This window comes from Triturus cristatus, chromosome 10 (genome assembly GCF_964204655.1).
Source record: "Triturus cristatus chromosome 10, aTriCri1.1, whole genome shotgun sequence".
NCBI classification, from domain to species: Eukaryota; Metazoa; Chordata; class Amphibia; order Caudata; family Salamandridae; genus Triturus; species Triturus cristatus.
This window is the reverse complement of record NC_140593.1, coordinates 960418869-960441368: the sequence shown is the minus strand read 5'-3', so window position 1 is coordinate 960441368 and position 22500 is coordinate 960418869. Positions and strand designations below refer to the sequence as shown.

Here is a 22500-nt window from a genome sequence, read left to right as displayed (position 1 = left end):
AAGTAACAGGCTATTCCTCACTCCTGCCTGTGGTAATGCTGCCAAGTGAAAAACTGCATTCCAAGTCTGTACACCTTTCACAGATGATCCTGAAAGATAACTGCAGAGCTGACAAGTTGTGCCTCGTAATGCGGACTAGGCTTTTTATCCAACTGAACCACTTTGCCTCTGGCCTTTTAAACACTATTTTAATCAGGTGTTTTAGATGAAAAAAACGCCAAAACAAACATTGCATGATCATAGCAAAAGCTTAAGAACAACTTGGTGACTGTCTTGTTCTTCCTGTGGTAGCCGATGTGTAGAATTTGCAGTTGGTTATCAAAACAAGCTGCGACTGGGTGCCCCCAAAATTATGACAGTACATGCAATGTACTTCAATGTAAACAAAATTAACAGTGAACAGGAGTACCTAACAGTGACAAGCCTGGTTGAGTGACGAAAACGGGGAATTGAGGTACAGTCATAAAGGGAATCCTACCACTTGTCATTCTAGAGTCCTCGTGTCATTAGGTAGCAGGGCACCCCAAGCAATAAAGGTCCGAGGAACGTACAGCAGGGCAATGGAGGCCAGAGAGAGGCCAAGTGGACTCCGTGAAATGGAGTGCAACCCTCAAATGCATAAGGACAAGGTGAGCCTTTCAAGGAGATCTTGTATCATCTCTCATACTTTCTTTAAAGGGAAGGATCAGCTCACCCTACACAGCAGCAATTGGACATTTGCGCAATCCGTTCACCTCTCCTCTGCGTAAAGCCCAGCAAACCACTGTAATGCCAGCAGGATATTCCGAGCAGAGAAGGGTCCTCCCATTTCATTGTGATTGAGCGTCTGGCCAGGAGGAGGGCCAGGTCCGGGAATCTTCCCAATACCCTGCCAGACTTAGGATGCTTGTGTAATTCAGGTATGGCGCACTCTAAGCTGTGTACCTGATGATGGCCAGTACAGATCTCTCTAAAATATGGGGCTTTCCCAGACCAGAACATGTGGTTAATGGTCGCATCAGGCATGAGGCAGCGAAGACACAACACCACTTTGACTTCTGTAACTTGTAATGAACTTTAGGGTTCACATATCTCTGCATGCGAAACACTGTTGGCTAATAAGTCAGAACTGGTTTGGCATATCTCTCTTGATGACATGAGGGCTCTAAGCAGAAAAGTCAGTGGGTGGTCTACAATCCTGACAATCTTTCAGCAACAAGTTAGGGTAATGCCCATGTTTATGTAACAGAATACAATGTACTTCTATATTATTGTACCATAACAGTTTTATGCATTGTATTTCAGGCTGTGATCTGATTCCTACTCGGTATATGCAAAGTAAACATACAAAGAAGAGTGGAACCTGGTCAGTGACAGCAGGCTCTCAAAGTTTTGAGGCGTACAGAATTTCTAGAAGTTCAAAGGGGCACAAAAAGGAAAATGTCATTTACTGGCCACTTGGGGCAGGTGAATAGGTCAAACCACTTGACCTTTGAATAAATCTTATTGGCACACAGGCAAGGTTGAGGCCTGTGATGGTCTCCCAAAAGAAGCAAGCAAATAGAGTCCTACAGCAATAGAGAGGTGTACAATGTAGTTTGAAGAACTTATGTATGATCAGTTTCCAGGATCAGTGAAAAGGAAACTATTTAAACTCTAACCTCGACTAGTGCTCCTAACAAACCCCAAGTCCTGGAGAAATGGTCTGGCAGCATGCTATAATACCCATTTGTCCAAATGGTTTCACAGCAAAATAATGAGGAAAGCAAACATGCACTTGCAAGGATGGTTAACATGTACATAAAAATGGGAATTTAAAAGTTAATTCTAACAGATTTTGTAGATCTACTCGCAGTAGGTCTTCATTTCGATCAACATTATTCAGACTCAAACCAATTAGCAAAACTGTGTTTATTAATACTGGCAAAACATTATAAATACTATTTTTTTTTAATTAAAACAAGTGCATTTTTTTTAACAAAAAACATTGATTCAGAGAGACTTCTACATGGAAGCAAACCCCTTTTCAAAAGAGCCCCTGAATAAAATAGGTTAAACATTTTTAAAACCAGGTACCATGAACTGGTGATAATTATTTACAAATACATACTATTTTTAGAAACTGCTATGTACAAATTATTCATTTATTTGAAAATACAGCTGACTTGCGAACATGCAAAAATCCAGCAAAAAGCATTTTAAAGTTCAGCTCCAAATAAAACGTATACTTTGAATAAACCATCATGTTCTGGGGTAAGGCACTAATTGGAACTGCTGTTGTCACTGGCAAAGATTTACAAAAGATAAATATACAATTATTTGCAATTGCTACAACAATAGTACTTTCGACTGGATACATAAATACTCACCAACAAAACCCAGAAAATAGTTAAATATTATTAACAAAGCCAAATGGCAAACAGTATATCCTCCACCACAACTATTATAAGAAAACAAGCAAAATAAGTTTGTCAATAGGTTGAGAGAAACTGTGAATCAATTTTCCAAGGGCTTCCCATACTGAAACTTAACTTTTTGAATGCATGAAAGCAAGCAATTTGTATTTTTCCTAAATAGACATCTGTTATTGTTTGCTGAGCAGCGCACTGGTCCTGGAAACTTTCTAAAGGATATTCAATTTTAAGAAAAGTCTGGTTACAATTTGAGGTCTACGGAGAAAGCATTTCATGAAAATGTAACTATTTTTTATTCCACAAATGCAAATCCCTTTTTGTATATTAGGAAAACAAATATGTTTGTAGCACTTCTATTGACGCCAATAAATAGTTAAGAATTAGTGCGTGAATCAAAATGGTTTCTTTCCCCTTTTGCTTTGTAACTGAAATGAAAGAAGTTTGCACAAGCACATTAATGTATGGGTGAAGTATGCAACTTCGTTTTTAAAATACTGCTGCTATTTTGCCATTTGATCCCGACAGTAATTGTTTTTTTGTAATTAAGGCTTTACGATATTCCTAGTATAATTCTGTAAATTACAACTAAATTGCAAGCTAGCATCAAAAACTGAAGATCATCAGATGACTCATTCTCGGTCCACATGAATCTAACAGCCCATCCAGTAAAGTCATGCGAAGTACTTAATGGAGGCACGGTTAATGTGCCACTCCTGTTTACACACCTTGCATTATTGCACAATGCAGCACACTGTGCATTATCTCCCTTTTCTAGGAATGCAAATTCAGAATCTGCAGTTATCGATCCACATGAAAACTGACAAGCATTACCTGGCAAAGTTCACATAGGAAAATGCCTTCAGGGAGCGGTATTAACACAAGTTATTCCAAGCATTGGCCACGCGGCCACGAAAGTGACGCGGCCGCGAATGACTAAAGCATTAAAATAAACAAGCTTTGGCCACGCGGCCGCGAAAGCGATCGCGCGCTGCGAAGGAAAGACACATGGCGCCGCACACGCTCACGTGCACGCAAGCTTTGGGCCACAGGCAGCACTTTGAAACGCCGTACACAAAATGTCTCGGCCAAACCAGCGCATGTGCTGGATCAGACGAGACCTAAAAATGAGCCCTTAATCCTGTCAAATGAATTCCAGAAACCATACTATTGTCTGCAGCCTCTCCAGTGAAACATACACTTTATATAACAGCAGCACTTACTTTTAAGTTAATATTTCAATCTTCAAAACTCCAATGGAAAAGACAAGTTGGGTGCAGAAAGTCAGAAATTTAGAGGTATATGCCTATAATTTGTGCACATTTTTGACTTTCGAAGAATTCTGCAAGAATTTTGACAGTACTCCAAGGAAGCTCCAGCACCTTCTATTATTATTCACATGCAGATGTTTGTACAAAGACATAGATTTGTGGGTCCAGGAATATTATGCATAAAAGTGCAATCACTTAAAAAAAGATATATTTCTTTGGAAAATATTTTGCCTAGAGAAACACATTCCCCAACATCTCCGTCAATTTTGAGTGTTCCTCTAATGCCATCCCAGCTACAGACTTCACTCCTCACGAACTAGAAAAGGTTCCAACCTTGGCACAAAGCCTGCTTAAAGTCTGTGAATATATACAACTATCAAGATTTGTGGGTGTTCAATTACTGGGTCTGTTAACGTACCCTAGAATGCCCATCTTATTCTCCTGGGAGCAGATTCCCCCACACAGATAATCCCAATTCCATTTTTGTGAATCAGCGAAGTGAATATGCATCCTCGTTGTCCATTAGGTGAGCACATTTCTGTGATTCTGGCCAAGGTCAGAGACTTGGAGCGGAATTTAGAGTATGACAAACAAGTTTTCCATCGCAAACGTGATGGCAATCCTGTCTGCTTGGGTACAAGTGCATTATATCTCATGTATTTTGTAATAAGGTGGATGGAACATCAGTCACATTTGTAAAGGTGTACCCATCCGCCAAACTCTAAATCAGGCCCTTACTTATCCTTGAGCATTGTGCGTACTAAACTGAATCACTTCTAGACATGTGAGTAAATATTAGATTGTAAAACGTACTAAAAACAGAAAAAAAGCCTTGTTTTTCTCATCAGCAAACACCGACCAGATTACACAACTGCCAGGATAGAGATCAATCTTATGATGTTACTGGAGTTTATTGTGATGTTTTAATTTTTTTTTACCTAAAGTCGGCTTCTTCACTGGCAAGCTGCAACTATCAACTCATTCTATATTGGCTGTCTGAAACACATCCAATGGAAAATAATTTTTTGGTCAAAAATTACAAGACATATGTGAAAATCAGGTGGTAAAAGGAAGATTTATAACTTTGAGCCATTCAAACTAAGTTTCAGCAGCATGCCCTGTGCAATCTGAAGAGTACTGAGAGAAAAGGCCCTAAAAAAGTGCCTAACACCCTCTCAGTGGTAGTGAAAATTGATAGTCAATGGGGTTTTAGAAAACAGAAAGGGAGCATTTCTTAGCACTACGATAGTTTTAGATAGCTAAATAAGCAATACTCGTTTGCATCAACATATATTGGCTGGTAGTAGTCTAACGAATACATAGCAGGGCTACTACACACCAATGTTACCAAATACCATCTCTGCAATGAAGATACAGGTTTGACTTCTCAGAAAGTGACAGCTGCTTCACAAACCCAGTTTCCAATGCTTCAAATATATATGGTGGATGCCACTTGCAGGCCCATTCCATTTGCACTATACAGATATATATCTGTTATATGTGTGTGCCAATGAGTAAGTCCAGATAGCAGCTGTGTGACCCACACAAATACTCTGGTATATTTTTGTCATTAACATGGTAAACTTCTTCCCACTAGAGTAGATACAATTCTCGGACATGAACATATAAAAAAAAAACTAGATATCACTTATCTACAGTTTTTAAACACAGTCCAAAGGCAAGTAACTGTAAGAGATTCAAAAAATGTGCCACTAATATCTTTTTAACAGGGGTCCTTTATTAGAGCTGGAAAATACAGAAGACTCCTTGCAAAAACAAAAATGTTTTCTTGCACGTTAAGAATAAGTCAGTAGGTTTTAGGTAGAAAAAGCAACGGACAACATATTCAACTCTTCCAAATAACCTGTCTGAAAGCCTGGCATTAAGAAGGTAATTCAAGTTTTGAATTGGATAGTTTTCATGCCTCTTTTACTACTAAAGCCGCTGGTCCTTCTGTCTGAACTGAAAAAACGGCAGACCGATCTAATTTTAGAAAGCATTACAATAATCTTCAAGCACAATCTTGTTTATGCCTAGACCAGTCATAACATGAAAGTCAAATGTGGCCTCTATGCAGTGCAGCTGAAAACAACACCTGTAAGTTAAAGCTCAAAACACCACTGTTGTTTTTCTTTGAACTTGCAGGTCTATTCAGCACACTAGAGGTAATTTAACATGGATGACATCAAAGTCAGTATTGTTTTTTTGGACTAACTTAGTTGTGCTGCAAGAATGCACAATGTTTCATAGCCACAAGGCTGCAAGTATTTTCCACACTAGTATGTTTAGTGTAAGGGGCCTTATAAGGAAGTAAGTGTCCAGCATATCACGAAATACCAAAGCAAGTAACTCCATATATTCAACTAACACAAATGTGTGTGTAATTCCATCCGGATACATTCTTCCTCTCAAACATAAAATAGAAATGGTCGCCAAGAAAGCAGAAGTTATGCAAAAGCACCTCTCAGTAACAGGAAACACTGCAACTATCTACATGACCAAGAAACCTGCACAAAAAAGGATTAGCTTGTTTACAAAAATGAAACAGGGGCTTTGTCCCACATGTTGGTCAGGCTCTCACATGAGAACATTGTGTTTTTAATCTCTTATAAACAATGGTAAGCTTCTGGGTGGTCTTTTGGTTCAGAGAAGAACAAAAAAATATTCATTCTCTATACATTCCCCAAAATGTGTCTTAATGCAGACTATGCGGAAAGGCTTGTGCACATAAGTGTGCATAAAATGGGAGGGTGAGGGGGGACAACAAGTGTCATATTCGAATTACTACACAAGAGGGGATCACTTTTCTGCTCAAGTTGAGTCATCTAACTAGATGGGATGATATAAGAATGTGAGATGGGCTCTGCAGCAACTCCAGCGAGGTTCCTTAGCATGTAGAGGGCATTGAATACAGGAAGTGCCTCCTGGGAAAACTTTAGATAAAGCAATCAAAAAAAAATTCAAAAGTAATAAACACAGCATATTGTGAAAACAGAAACTGGACAGCTTGGCACCATACATAATCTTTGTATTAGAAATAATTATATTCACTGGCTGCCTGGGTGGGTCTAGTCTGGACTATCACATTATCATTACAATATAAACCATTCTGACAATCAGCTGCATTGTGATGGTCTAACATCACAAAAAGATTACATTACTCTTTTATATTTAGCCCCTTGCAATATAGGATCCAAGGCACTTTTTATGGGGAAATCTTATCTCAAGCCATAGTTTAGTCTCTGAAAAATCCATTGTACCACAAACCCTGAGTTAAACAGCATAGTACAATTGTTGACACCAATCATCTTACAACATAAAGATCCAGTAGACTTTAAAAGGTTAACAAAAACAAAGAAAAATACACACACGTGCTTCAAAAGAAAAAAACAGCACGTCAGAAAGAGCACCTTAGCTTTATGGATCTAGAATACTGACATGACCTACTTCACACACTATTGCCTCAGGATGTCAAACTTAGTTTCCGGATAATTATCTTCTAGTTAAACTTGAAAGTGGAATTTAAATAATGAGAACCTGAAGACACTGCAGAGACCACAAACCACATCTTTGTAACCCCCCCCTTAAACTCAAGGTATTTTCTGTGAGGTAATTTGTAACACTGTAGTATTGTTTAAACACTTTGGACTGCAATACATAGACATTTCAAGTTAGCTCACTGGCATCAATACTGAGTCATAAAATGTCTACGAGAGTCAGAACGAAAGGTTTGACAGTTGAAATCACTGTCCGAAATAAAGTGCTATTTCTTTCAATTATACAATGTACAAATTATTTTTCACTTCTGTGATCAATTATTGCACAAAAGTTAACAAAACTTGAAATTACATTCATCAATATACTCACTTGTAAAAAAAAATTAAAAAAGCAAAAAATGAATCTACTCCTCGAATAATATACAACTTAGTCGACTTTGCAGATTTTAACAGCACCCTGCAATACCTTCCTCGGTGATGAGTTAGTTCAAGATACTCCAGAACTGTTTAATGCACAATTGTACCCTAGCACAGTAACATGTGGGTCCCTGAATACGATTCCTTTGGTATTAAAAACTTTATATAAACATACTATGACAAACCAACCGTGAAATAACCTGCAATATCCTCAATCAACTACTAACCATGAACGTACATTTTAGTAAGTATTATTGCTTTGGTTTTTCCATAAAGAAACATACTTCAAACCAGTAAAAAAAATGGCTGGGCTTCAACTCAGGAGGGTGGATCTTTTAAGTTGCAACATATGGCCCTGTATCCCATCCAAGCAAAAGCAATATTTACGCACAATATTGGGCATACAGCAAAGTATTTTGCTATCATGCTTTTTATAACCAATCATGTCATTATGATCTGCTAGTTTTCCTTCCTTTCGGCCTACATTGCACCAATGTTGTGTCAAACATTTTCCGTTTACCCAGTGCTTGAAATGGAAAAATAGAAGTGCAGGTACTCTGTATGCTTAAAGTGTTTAAGTCTGTCTACATAGGTTTACATCTACAGATATATGCACAGAAAGTCAGATTTAAACATTTTAAGCAAACATGTACGCACACATATATACACTGGACGACTGATACAACTAGTGGGCTACCTACAGGTTTCAAGGAAGAATCATCCCTAATACTCACTCTTCAGAAAAACAATAAAAACCTTCTGCATCTGCCCCTGCCTGCTCCCCCTTGCATCAGCTCCGTCACTCAGAAGTGCACAAACATCATGGTCTCTCAAGTTGTGTGTATATAAAGACGCACTTCACGACTGCCCTTTGTAGGTGGCCACGCCAGTTTTATCACTTGCCCAATGTGTACCCCTCCCCTAATATTTGCTTCTAGAGACGCCGCTGTGTGCATTACATGCCATGCATCTGTTGCTTTTCCATAGGCTCGTACATACAAATGAATGCTTATGAAAACGTGACGCAATGTGCAACTTCTCCTTGCGTTCTCCTGGTCCTTAAAAAGCACGTGGCAGCACGTCACTGTCGAGTTATTTTTCCTTCAATGCTTCTTTGTTCGAAAATTGGCATTCAAAGCCATGCTGCCCGATGGTACTCGTTATTTTTCCCTCTCAAACGTGTCTAGCTAGCAATCAACGTGGTGCCATTTGCTTAACATAAGAATGTATGTAACTTCTGCGTTATTTTCCTTTGCTTCTTTAAGTGCCTTTGCCACATGTCAAACTTACTTTCCTTTATCCCAAATTATTCCTGGCGTCTCATTCACCATTATGTTGTTTTCCTCAACGTCCTTTTGGTCCAAAAGGTTATTTTCTCGGCCCTATTTGTGCCCTTTTTTTGCTCCCTCATAAATGCCCCTTAGCTGGTGATAGCGAGACTTAATTTTTCGGCAAGTTCTACTGATAAGTGCATGCTTTGAGTGTCAGTACCTAGAAATCTAATCCAAAGAGTCAATGGGTTGGAGAGCAACCATATCTGGGAGGCTGGCGTCCGAATCTTAAAAGCAAGTTGTCAAAAGGGGCTTTAGAGTGCACCCAAACATGAACTTTTTAAAGCCGCTCGTTGGTGTGCCATTCGAGAGCTCCTCAGCTGGTGCTAGTATGATGGCACCTAGGAGGGAGTTTGGGTAAATATCGCTGATGACTGAGGGCTTCGAGTACCTGAGGAATCCGAGACCATGTGTCCAGAAGCCGGAGTGCAGCCATCTCGAGGAGACTAGCGTCAAAGTCGGCCAGCAAGTTCACAGGGGGTGCCTCCTTAAGGGACCTGGGTAGGGCCAGCACCTCGGGCACGTTGCTGTTACCCATGAAAAAGTGCATAAGAGCCCGCCTCTGCAAGGCCCGGCTGAGGAAGAGTACGAAGTCCTCCAGCCTCTCCAGAAGGAAAGCTTCAGCCCATCCCTGGAAAGAGCCTCGAAGCAGCAGGTAGTAAAGGACGGTTTTAAGTGTGTATGAGGAGAGGGCAGAAGTTAACTGCGCTGAGAGGTGCCCCTCAATGGCCTGGCAGGTCAAGTCCCGCACCCCCTTCATGATTTGCAAGCACTTGAGATGGCATGAGTCGGCAGGGGCCTGCTCCCGGGCCCAGCCTAGCAGCTTCTGCTCCAGCCTGGAGAGGTTGAGGTCCCAGCGGGCTTGAGAAGGCCTCGAGTGGGCGGGGAGGAAAAGGCCCTGCGGCCACGGCTGAACGGTGAGGAAAAGTCCCTCGCCCAGGCCCAGTGCTGGGATGAGGCGGACCGCCATGGAAAGGTGGCAGCACACGTAGTCTGAGCGGGGCAGGATGTGCAGGGTGAGGCGGTGCTGCTCGGGCCCGGCCGACAGGCGGATGTGGCAGCGCTCCTGAAACTGGAAGCGGATCAGACCCAGGCATCGCTGCATCCGCTGCTGGAACCAGCGCAGCACCAAGGCTGGGCACAGCAGGGGCGTCCCATTCGAGGTCGGCAAGCAGAAGGCCGCACTAAAGTGTCCGTAAGCGGAGGTGGCCTCGGACCTGCGCGGGGCGGGGCTGAGTCGGCACAATATCCCGTCTGGTCCTCTCTGCAGCTCGGCTCCCAGCCCCTGAGGCAGTCGCAGCGGTACCAGGATGTCGAAGCCGTCGGGACTGCACACCTTGTGCTGCTCGTAGGCGCTGCCCACGGTCACGAAGTCTCCGCGCAGGCCCAGCCCAGGCTCCTGCGGCCGCGCCTTGCCCGCCCGGAGCAGCGCGCCCACCACCTGCCGCACATGGGCCTTGCTGTGCCCCAGGAGATGCGGGGAGAGTCGTAGGCGCTGCTCGTAGTACGCCTCCAGCAGTGCCCTCCGCGCTGCCGGGGGGTACACGGCGGGGGCGGGCTCAGGGGGTCGCGGCGGCGGGGCCCTGGACGTCGGTGGCCCGCAGTGGCGCAGCAGCAGGTAGCAGAGAAGGAGCAGAGCCGACACCCCCAGCAGAGGGAAGGAGTTGCTGGCGGCCGCGGGGTCCCGCTCCCCGCCCTGCTTGCGCAGGCCATGCAGCAGACAGAGGGCCCCAGCGCTCAGGCACAGGACGAGGCTCCAGAAGACGCGCAGGTTCAGCGAGTAGGCTGCGGGCATGGTGCGAGGCGCGCAGGGCCTCGGTGCAGAGGGGCGCAGGGCGGCGGCATGGCAGCCTCACGCGGAGAAGTGATCCTTGGTACTGCAAGGGCGGAGGGTGCAGGGCACAGATGGCGGGCGCTCCCTCCTCCGGCGGCTGCCGAGCTCAGTGGCAGTTTTTGAAACTTCCTCTTCCGCGGGAAAAAAAGGCGCCGCGTCACTTATCCCCAGCGCTGGGAGGAAATGCCGAAGTCTGGGACTGGAGAGCAGCCGGAGCTTGTGTCATCCCTCCGGGGAGGGCAGGGGCTGCAGGGGGCGTGGGGAGCCGCCAAAGCTGAACCCCGCCTAGGATGCTCTGCTTATATCGTCTAATTACTTCTGTGCCAGGCTGTTCGGAGTGTGCAGGGCTGTCCCGCTGCTTGAACTCACTGTGTTACTTCTTTCTAAAACTCCTTACTTGTTGCTTTTAATACCGCGTGCATTGCTTTATGAAATCTGTTTGGGTTGCCAACGTGCCTTGCTCGCAGCTTACAGTATCAAACTTTCCATATAGTAATTGTAAAGCTGGCAGCTGACTCGTGTTGTTTGCTCGCTTATTATATGCGCAAATTCCACATCCTTAGCCATGCGAGTCTAACTGATCTACACTCTACCCCACTCCCTTGGCAGAGCATTCACGTCTCTCCCGATGCACTTATCTAGTGTAGTCAGAGCCCTGAAATTAGTTATTATATAGTGACTTATATATGATGTGTTTCAAAAAATGCTGTTTATCACTTGTAATAAATACCGCATGTTTGTGGTCCACTTTAGCTATTAAATGCTTGTGTTATTTGCTGAATGTGATATTTACCACACAAAATACCAAAGTACAAGTGTGAGAGGTCATTGACTCAATGCTACTGGTGCCCTATCAAGTCAAATTGCATTGTACAAAACCCTTCAGTCATTTCGATCAGCAAGCTTCCATGTGATTGCATACACGGATCTCAGTAGGCTTCAACCCTTCACAGATCTTTACTCCGTGCTGTAAAAAGGGGCGTGCAGACAAAAATATGTATGGTCATGGAGGGGAATATGGAAGCAGATTACAGATCCGTTTAGGTCTGGGTCATACTGTGTCTGCAAAATATAGGTAAAATCTTTGCACTCCCTAACCTGCATGAGCACTTGGTGCAGTTTTGCAGCTGTACATTTTGCCCCATTCCGAGTTTGACACCCCCTAAAGGATAATAAAATGCTAATAGCACAAGTTATCCCCCCATTCTGACATGTGCAAACAGAACTTATGTCCTATTAGTTTCAAATGTGTGCACTATTTACTTCTACGATTTACAGCAAATAGTGGCCACAAACATCCAGGGTTTGCACCCAGATTGTAATCCCGTTTTGGGCACAAACTGGGGTTTGAACACAGAACGAGATTGCCAGTCCCATAGTGTTCGGGGCTTTGATTTTTAGGCCCGTGTTGAAAAAAATCTAATTCAAAATGGAGAAAAGAGTGAAGAATGAACAGCTATTCCATCCTTGTTTTCTCATTGGACAAATAACTTCTATTGGTTGATGATGGAACACTTTAGTCTCTATAACCATCCAGTAGCTGAAGTGTTAAACGAAAAGTAGTGGAATTGTCAGCCAAAAAAGAGTGATCTGCATGTGGCGGCAGGAGTGGAGGACAGGGAGGTCTCCTACCTCTGAGTGAGTTCTACATCCCTATAAACTCTCACTTCCACCAAGAAAGATTACTGCCTATCAGGTAGCTAATCTGATATATACAGAACAGTGATGGATGAAATGTTTTAAATGATTTCAGCAACTGGTAAGCATTTTGGTCCGTCTTCTAGTCCATATCTTTTTATGCTCTTATTCCCTCTCCAAACAGTGGCCAACTATATGGATTTAGTAGGTCACCACCAACTGCTATGCAGTTGTTCATCCAGGATAATGCCACACCTTGTGAAAACGACTTTCAGCCATGAAAGGGATCTCACTCTAGGTACAGGGAATACACTCTTCACTAAATCAAAGCCATTCTGTTATTTTTTTTATTTTTTTTTATTTTGGGTATAACTGAGTGCATTTCTCACTATTGTTCCTCATTTCTGCAATGCTGACAAGTACATCCTTAAAACCGAAAATTAACACTGTATTTAATAGAGGTAAACTGCCTTTATGTATTAGCCTGGCAATTTTAGTGGCTAGTCTAGACATTGATTTTGAACATTTATCTTTGAAAAATTAGGATTACATTTATATTGAATGTAAATCAAACGCATTTGGCTAATATTCCACCACTTTTAGAGACCCGTTTTAAGGACCTGAATATATGGGAATCTGAACAACACATCGAGATCAGGTGATCGCTGTGGAGTGATGAGTGCGTGGGGACTGTTAGCTTGCGGTCAGTGTGACTACCCTTGCTGACTTTGCTGCCTGCCGCTGTCTGGTGTGGTGAAGGAGAGACTGGCATATGGGTACAGATCTACCCACCTTCCTGCCAGAGCTCGCTTGATTGCCCTGAGCTCAGTTTGTTTATTAGTGGATGGACGGCCATTTTGTTGCTTTTATTAGTCTCTGGGGAAGTTTGGTATCCATTTTGGCCCCCTCCCTCGGGAGCTGAAGCAAACGCCCCCTTCCTTGATCACTTGGTAGGCCTTCCATGGAATGAGAAATGGGACTGATCCATTCCCAGCATTTGGCGGCCATCTTGGAGTCGGTTCTTCCTCTTGTATCCCACTCAGGAGCTGGCTTAGCCTGCCCTATCAGCGCAGAGTGGAGATGGCTATTTCCTCTAAGGGCTTATATGAAACGGCCTGCCTGTACTACCTACCAGCTGAAGATGTAAACTCCTGGATTCCCTTCTACCCACTAAGGTCCAGGATAATGTCCAATGTCTTTTCTAGGACAATCTGACCTCCCTTATTGGCCTACCATAAGGTACTTGAGTGTGTGTTGTCTTCAAGTAGGTCTCTATTGCGTAGCGAGTAAGTGGGGTGCAATTGCACACCAGCTTCCGATCTTTCAGCCCTGGTTAGCTGCTCCCATTGGTGTTAGTACACCTTGCATCGACGCACACGTATGCCCAGTCGATTTGCTTCTGTAGGCTACCTTGGTTTGGAGACATGGCGGGTGTGGTATGGTGCCAAGACATACGAATCGCATCTCTCCCAACCTAGAGCTGGCCGGCCAGAACGCGTTCAGAATCATGTATCCCCCAAACCTCTCAAAAAATGCTGCAAAAAACTTTAAACATAGACTACTCAAAACCCATCCAGAAACTCTGATTTCAGAACTCTTCTTCTCCATTAATAAAAGTGCTGTCATAAATGATCTCATCCTATACACTAAACGGCATGCTCAATGGCGGAAGACCATTTACTCTATTCTCAAGATCTCCACATCCCATAAAACTCCTCATGGTCTTAGCTTGTTAGTTGCGCCCTCCTCAGCCTTTAGAGCTGAAGCCACCATCTCTCTTTACAAAAATGGAACCATTCTTATCCAAGCTTCTGACCACAATCTTTTGTTGTTTGACAACCTTTTCCCCACCCTCTTGAAGACAGTTGCCAATTTCAGTGCCGCCCCCCTGGGAGTCGATGGCCCCTCAAGGGTTCCCCGGACCGTGCAAATTCTGTCTCCAGCCTCTCCACCACCAGACGCAAACCCTACATCTGTTCCGAAGGGCCCCCTGCTAGTTACTTCCACTCTGATGAATAATTCCACTGTTAACGAGCTGCTACAGCACAGCCTTTATGAGAGTCCACATGCTACCTCCCTCTCACTGTGGGATGGTCCACCAGCCACGGACCCTGCATCTGTTCCGAAGTGTCCCCCGCTAGCTACCTCCACTCAGATTATCAGTTCCACTGCTAACGAGTTGCGACAGCACAGTCTTCACGAGAGTACACATTCTCCAACCCCCTCATGGTTAGATGGTTCTAAATATCCTAGCTCCACTGTTCACAACGCTGCTAGGATTCTCCCCTGGATCCCCTCCCCCTGCCCAACCCACAATCTTGTCATGGGCCGACAGGCTGACAGTGGTCCCCTGCTGTCCATCCCCTCCTCCCCCATCCTACACATTCCCCTCAGCACACAGTTCCATTTACATGAATCCCCTGCCCCGGGGCCCACTCAGTCGCCACCTACCTCACTTTCCCCTTCCCTCACTAGCTATCCTCTGCCGCAGGGCTCCCGGTACCCATCCTCACATCCCCACTCACACACTTCATTGGAAGCTTGACTTAACGAGATTGCACTCTCCCTACTTCATATTAAGGCAGATGTTCATAGCCTATCACTCATCTCTGAGGATCTGTTAGTTAACTCCCGATTAAGTGGCTCCTTTTTGACCAATCTCCATCTACGCTCGCGCTCTGACTGTGGTTGCTCCTGGCGCCCTTCCCCCCACTACCCTAGGCGAACTGCATCCCATCCACACACTCACCCACTAGCTGTCCCTCCGCTCCGCACCCTAATGACCCCCCTCGACCCTCCAGGTGTAGGGCCTCCCTGTCTGTTAGCGATATTTATTCTCTACTACTTTCATACGAACTGGTACTTCCCGCCCCCCCTTCAAACTTGCATGCAATTTAATCTATCCCTACGGATCCCTTCAGGATAACCAGGCCAAACTTAAGAACTTTAAATGAGAACAACCTCACGATAGTCACCCCCACTCTACCGCCACCAAAGGACACCCCCGTCAGTCTCAAATGCGCACTCCTAAACTGCAGATCGGCTGTTAAACACGCTGCAGATATTGCCGATCTCATTCTGGTCCAGGATCTTGACCTTGTAATGCTGACGGAAACCTTTCTAAATGACTCAGCTGCTCCCATCCTTGACCTTCTAATGCCTCCCAACTTTGATATCATTAGGTTGGACAGAACCAGTGGTCACGGGGGAGGCATTGCATGAGTACATCGTAGTAATCTACTAGTGAAAGTCATTCATGCCGACCTCCTGCCCTCTTGTGAATACCTTTGTATTGAAGTGACTTGGGGCAACAATCACTCTCACAAACTGCACGCGTTCTACCACCCTCCTCGTAAAAACCTTCCCTTCACAGAACAGATCATGGATATTATTTCGGCCAACGCGGAGTTTCACGGCACTCAGATCTTCCTGGGGGATTTCAACCTCCACTGGAATTATGTAAACAATGTGCTGGTCAATAGCCTCAAATCCTTCCTACTTGACCTTAACTTTATCCAAATATGTGACAGCCCTACACATATCAAAGGAGCAACGTTAGATCTTGTCATTGGTAAGCCCACATCCTTCAGCTTGGAGGCGATCCTTCCTTGTGACTGGACTGACCACTATTGCATCACCTTCCTCATCCTTGAATTGGTAAGAGCAAACAGATCCCAACCTAAAAACCCAAAACAGTTCAAAAGATGTTTACGGAACATCAACTCGCAAGACCTGATGGAGATCTGTGATAACATCTTGCACCCCCCTTTGAACATGTATGATGTCCATGACGTGACGGCCCACTATAACTATGCAATGCTTAATGTATTTGACTCAGTGGCACCACTTCTGCTTAAAAGAGTGTTGGCTAAGCTCTCCAAACCATGGTTCAATGATAGTCTTAATGCCAAAAAAAGGAATTTAAGACCTGCAGAAAGGAAGTGGCGATCATATCCCTCCCTTGAACATCTTTGTCACCTGAGATCCTTGCGAAGCACATACAACAAACGCATTAGATTTTCAAAGGCTACCTTCTTCAGAACTCAACTAGACCAAGCAAAAAACCGTCCGAAAAATCAGTTCGAAATCATCAAGTCCCAATCTAATAATCATCCTAACCTATCGGCCCCACGTCAAGGAACATTGCCGAACTGTGAAGAATTTGCTGTTTTCTTCACGGAGAAGACTATTAAGATCAAATCTGAACTACGTTCGGCCCATGATCTAATTTCGAGCCCCTCAGAGTTGAATATCACTGAACTCTCACAGCCCTGCCTCCTCAAAAACAATGCATCCTGGAATCTGTTCCAAACTGTGGATGAATACACACTACACAAAATGCTGGTGACCTTTAAACCCTCCAATCATTACAACGTGCCCCTGCCATCGAACATGTTCCCGTAAGTGAGATCCGCCTTACTAACTCTTTGGACGACAATCGTCACTGCTTCTCTTATGCAAGTGGCTATTCCAGATTATCTTAAAGCAGGTCAAGTTACCCCAATCCTAAAGAAACCAAATGCGGATCCCACGGACCTTCTTAACTTTCGCCCAATCACTACTATCCCCACCTTGGCAAAACTCTTGGAGAGATGTGTGCTTGCCAAACTTTGCCATCACATTGACCATTTCCAACTCCTGGATCAATGCCAATCTGGTTTCCGTCCAGGTCATAGTACAGAGTTGGCGTTAACGCACATCATGGATGATGCACTTAGAATGCTGGATCACAATGAGTCCTGTTTACTGATCCTGCTGGACCTTTCGTCAGCATTTGATACTGTCAAACATGATCACCTAATTGACCTCCTAGAGCACAGGATGGGGCTGTCTGGGCCGGTTTTAAGCTGGTTCTCGTCCTTCCTTCATAACAGATCCCAAAGCTTCAGGGTGAACCAATCCTTGTCCCACCCTGCAGCAGTCACCTTGGGGGTGCCACAAGGGTCATCATTGTCCCCAACGCTCTTTAACCTGTTTATGGAGCCTCTGACCGAAATCTTAAAATCATCCAGCATTCGCTATCATATGTATGCGGATGATACCCAACTACCTGAAGATTGCCTCCCCCAAAGACATCCAGTCCCTCAATTCAGTCCTGCTGGAAACACAAAGATGGCTGACCTGCAATCACTTGAAGCTAGATGCTCTTAAAACGGAATTCCTACTGATCTCACCCCACAACCAATCCCTCGTCATGGAGCAATGGTTGAATCAGCTGACGGCCCTTAACTGCAAACTGCACCTTGTAGATTCGGCATCATCTCTGAGCATCATTCTAGACAAAAGCCTGAACATGCAGAAGCACATCAGTTCCCTCACCAAAGGAGCGAACTTTTAACACAGCTTAATTAGGAAGCTCAAACCTTTCCTCCATGCTCATGACCTAAAGTTTGCAGTTCAAGCATTAGTGATCTCAAAGCTGGACAATGGTAGTGCAACACTTGGTGGCCTGCCCAGAGTTAGGATGGCTCCTCTTAGGGCTACCCTCAACTCTGCTGTCAGGCTCTTAACTGGCACAAAAAAATACCACCTTATCTCCCCGGACTTACGGGAACTGAATTGGCTGCCATATGAAGCTCGGATACAGTTAAAAATTGCATGCATGGCTCACAAAGCCATCCACTTCAAGACGCCATTGTACCCTGCGCAGAAACTGGAACTGTCCTGTTGTTCTAGAGCCTCCAGAAGCGCCAGCTCTCTCTTGCTTAAACCTAAAAAATTCAACAACAAAAAAGACCTATAACCGAGCCTTCTCAGGGATTGCTCTGAGGATCTGGAACTCCCTTCCCCCTGAAGTCAGGGTGAACCCATCTACTGTCTTCTTCAAAAAGAAGTCAAGGGGCTGCTGATGAAGGCATTTCTGCCTTAGCCTGGCACCTTCCTTTGATTCTGGGTTCATTCCCGTTGTTTGTTCCCCAGCCACCCTGTTCATGAGTCGGTTGGACAATTCTAGACTGCTACCTTTTTGCTCCCTCTGTTGTTTATGATGTGTTTTGCTGTGCCTCAGGAGATTGCTGATAATTTTGACTTTGAATTTTGTCATTTTAGTTATTCTGTCTGTATGCCTTTTTACCTTATGATGCATAATCTGTAAAGCTCTCTGATACCCTAGGTGGTCAAGTTCGCGCTATATAAAACTTTCAAAATAAAATAAATAAATAAATGGGGGGAAGATCAAAATCTTATCTCTGAGCATACAAAGAAACAGCTTATGAAATAATGCTTAGGTGGCACTTGACGCTGACCTGTTTGAGTGAAATGTATGGCGGTTTAAATAATTGTTGGGGTGTGATGACCTCACGCGGAGAAGTGATCCTTGGTACTGCAAGGGCGGAGGGTGCAGGGCACAGATGGCGGGCGCTCCCTCCTCCGGCGGCTGCCGAGCTCAGTGGCAGTTTTTGAAACTTCCTCTTCCGCGGGAAAAAAAGGCGCCGCGTCACTTATCCCCAGCGCTGGGAGGAAATGCCGAAGTCTGGGACTGGAGAGCAGCCGGAGCTTGTGTCATCCCTCCGGGGAGGGCAGGGGCTGCAGGGGGCGTGGGGAGCCGCCAAAGCTGAACCCCGCCTAGGATGCTCTGCTTATATCGTCTAATTACTTCTGTGCCAGGCTGTTCGGAGTGTGCAGGGCTGTCCCGCTGCTTGAACTCACTGTGTTACTTCTTTCTAAAACTCCTTACTTGTTGCTTTTAATACCGCGTGCATTGCTTTATGAAATCTGTTTGGGTTGCCAACGTGCCTTGCTCGCAGCTTACAGTATCAAACTTTCCATATAGTAATTGTAAAGCTGGCAGCTGACTCGTGTTGTTTGCTCGCTTATTATATGCGCAAATTCCACATCCTTAGCCATGCGAGTCTAACTGATCTACACTCTACCCCACTCCCTTGGCAGAGCATTCACGTCTCTCCCGATGCACTTATCTAGTGTAGTCAGAGCCCTGAAATTAGTTATTATATAGTGACTTATATATGATGTGTTTCAAAAAATGCTGTTTATCACTTGTAATAAATACCGCATGTTTGTGGTCCACTTTAGCTATTAAATGCTTGTGTTATTTGCTGAATGTGATATTTACCACACAAAATACCAAAGTACAAGTGTGAGAGGTCATTGACTCAATGCTACTGGTGCCCTATCAAGTCAAATTGCATTGTACAAAACCCTTCAGTCATTTCGATCAGCAAGCTTCCATGTGATTGCATACACGGATCTCAGTAGGCTTCAACCCTTCACAGATCTTTACTCCGTGCTGTAAAAAGGGGCGTGCAGACAAAAATATGTATGGTCATGGAGGGGAATATGGAAGCAGATTACAGATCCGTTTAGGTCTGGGTCATACTGTGTCTGCAAAATATAGGTAAAATCTTTGCACTCCCTAACCTGCATGAGCACTTGGTGCAGTTTTGCAGCTGTACATTTTGCCCCATTCCGAGTTTGACACCCCCTAAAGGATAATAAAATGCTAATAGCACAAGTTATCCCCCCATTCTGACATGTGCAAACAGAACTTATGTCCTATTAGTTTCAAATGTGTGCACTATTTACTTCTACGATTTACAGCAAATAGTGGCCACAAACATCCAGGGTTTGCACCCAGATTGTAATCCCGTTTTGGGCACAAACTGGGGTTTGAACACAGAACGAGATTGCCAGTCCCATAGTGTTCGGGGCTTTGATTTTTAGGCCCGTGTTGAAAAAAATCTAATTCAAAATGGAGAAAAGAGTGAAGAATGAACAGCTATTCCATCCTTGTTTTCTCATTGGACAAATAACTTCTATTGGTTGATGATGGAACACTTTAGTCTCTATAACCATCCAGTAGCTGAAGTGTTAAACGAAAAGTAGTGGAATTGTCAGCCAAAAAAGAGTGATCTGCATGTGGCGGCAGGAGTGGAGGACAGGGAGGTCTCCTACCTCTGAGTGAGTTCTACATCCCTATAAACTCTCACTTCCACCAAGAAAGATTACTGCCTATCAGGTAGCTAATCTGATATATACAGAACAGTGATGGATGAAATGTTTTAAATGATTTCAGCAACTGGTAAGCATTTTGGTCCGTCTTCTAGTCCATATCTTTTTATGCTCTTATTCCCTCTCCAAACAGTGGCCAACTATATGGATTTAGTAGGTCACCACCAACTGCTATGCAGTTGTTCATCCAGGATAATGCCACACCTTGTGAAAACGACTTTCAGCCATGAAAGGGATCTCACTCTAGGTACAGGGAATACACTCTTCACTAAATCAAAGCCATTCTGTTATTTTTTTTATTTTTTTTTATTTTGGGTATAACTGAGTGCATTTCTCACTATTGTTCCTCATTTCTGCAATGCTGACAAGTACATCCTTAAAACCGAAAATTAACACTGTATTTAATAGAGGTAAACTGCCTTTATGTATTAGCCTGGCAATTTTAGTGGCTAGTCTAGACATTGATTTTGAACATTTATCTTTGAAAAATTAGGATTACATTTATATTGAATGTAAATCAAACGCATTTGGCTAATATTCCACCACTTTTAGAGACCCGTTTTAAGGACCTGAATATATGGGAATCTGAACAACACATCGAGATCAGGTGATCGCTGTGGAGTGATGAGTGCGTGGGGACTGTTAGCTTGCGGTCAGTGTGACTACCCTTGCTGACTTTGCTGCCTGCCGCTGTCTGGTGTGGTGAAGGAGAGACTGGCATATGGGTACAGATCTACCCACCTTCCTGCCAGAGCTCGCTTGATTGCCCTGAGCTCAGTTTGTTTATTAGTGGATGGACGGCCATTTTGTTGCTTTTATTAGTCTCTGGGGAAGTTTGGTATCCATTTTGGCCCCCTCCCTCGGGAGCTGAAGCAAACGCCCCCTTCCTTGATCACTTGGTAGGCCTTCCATGGAATGAGAAATGGGACTGATCCATTCCCAGCATTTGGCGGCCATCTTGGAGTCGGTTCTTCCTCTTGTATCCCACTCAGGAGCTGGCTTAGCCTGCCCTATCAGCGCAGAGTGGAGATGGCTATTTCCTCTAAGGGCTTATATGAAACGGCCTGCCTGTACTACCTACCAGCTGAAGATGTAAACTCCTGGATTCCCTTCTACCCACTAAGGTCCAGGATAATGTCCAATGTCTTTTCTAGGACAATCTGACCTCCCTTATTGGCCTACCATAAGGTACTTGAGTGTGTGTTGTCTTCAAGTAGGTCTCTATTGCGTAGCGAGTAAGTGGGGTGCAATTGCACACCAGCTTCCGATCTTTCAGCCCTGGTTAGCTGCTCCCATTGGTGTTAGTACACCTTGCATCGACGCACACGTATGCCCAGTCGATTTGCTTCTGTAGGCTACCTTGGTTTGGAGACATGGCGGGTGTGGTATGGTGCCAAGACATACGAATCGCATCTCTCCCAACCTAGAGCTGGCCGGCCAGAACGCGTTCAGAATCATGTATCCCCCAAACCTCTCAAAAAATGCTGCAAAAAACTTTAAACATAGACTACTCAAAACCCATCCAGAAACTCTGATTTCAGAACTCTTCTTCTCCATTAATAAAAGTGCTGTCATAAATGATCTCATCCTATACACTAAACGGCATGCTCAATGGCGGAAGACCATTTACTCTATTCTCAAGATCTCCACATCCCATAAAACTCCTCATGGTCTTAGCTTGTTAGTTGCGCCCTCCTCAGCCTTTAGAGCTGAAGCCACCATCTCTCTTTACAAAAATGGAACCATTCTTATCCAAGCTTCTGACCACAATCTTTTGTTGTTTGACAACCTTTTCCCCACCCTCTTGAAGACAGTTGCCAATTTCAGTGCCGCCCCCCTGGGAGTCGATGGCCCCTCAAGGGTTCCCCGGACCGTGCAAATTCTGTCTCCAGCCTCTCCACCACCAGACGCAAACCCTACATCTGTTCCGAAGGGCCCCCTGCTAGTTACTTCCACTCTGATGAATAATTCCACTGTTAACGAGCTGCTACAGCACAGCCTTTATGAGAGTCCACATGCTACCTCCCTCTCACTGTGGGATGGTCCACCAGCCACGGACCCTGCATCTGTTCCGAAGTGTCCCCCGCTAGCTACCTCCACTCAGATTATCAGTTCCACTGCTAACGAGTTGCGACAGCACAGTCTTCACGAGAG

General features: G+C 44.5%; 1 protein-coding gene across 1 annotated transcript; it reads right to left on the bottom strand.

Annotated features, from left to right (window-relative positions):
• Positions 1-1878: 1878 nt before the first annotated feature.
• Positions 1879-10954, bottom strand: ITPRIPL2 (ITPRIP like 2). Its single transcript, XM_085628852.1, has one exon. The coding sequence runs from the start codon at positions 10699-10701 to the stop codon at positions 9223-9225; it is 1479 nt and encodes a 492-aa protein (XP_085484978.1). The 5' UTR covers positions 10702-10954; the 3' UTR covers positions 1879-9222.
• Positions 10955-22500: the final 11546 nt, after the last annotated feature.

What these genes read in the sequence shown, in the direction of transcription:
- ITPRIPL2 (XM_085628852.1), bottom strand. Translation starts at nt 10,701, where the DNA reads ATGCCCGCAGCCTACTCGCTGAACCTGCGCGTCTTCTGGAGCCTCGTC.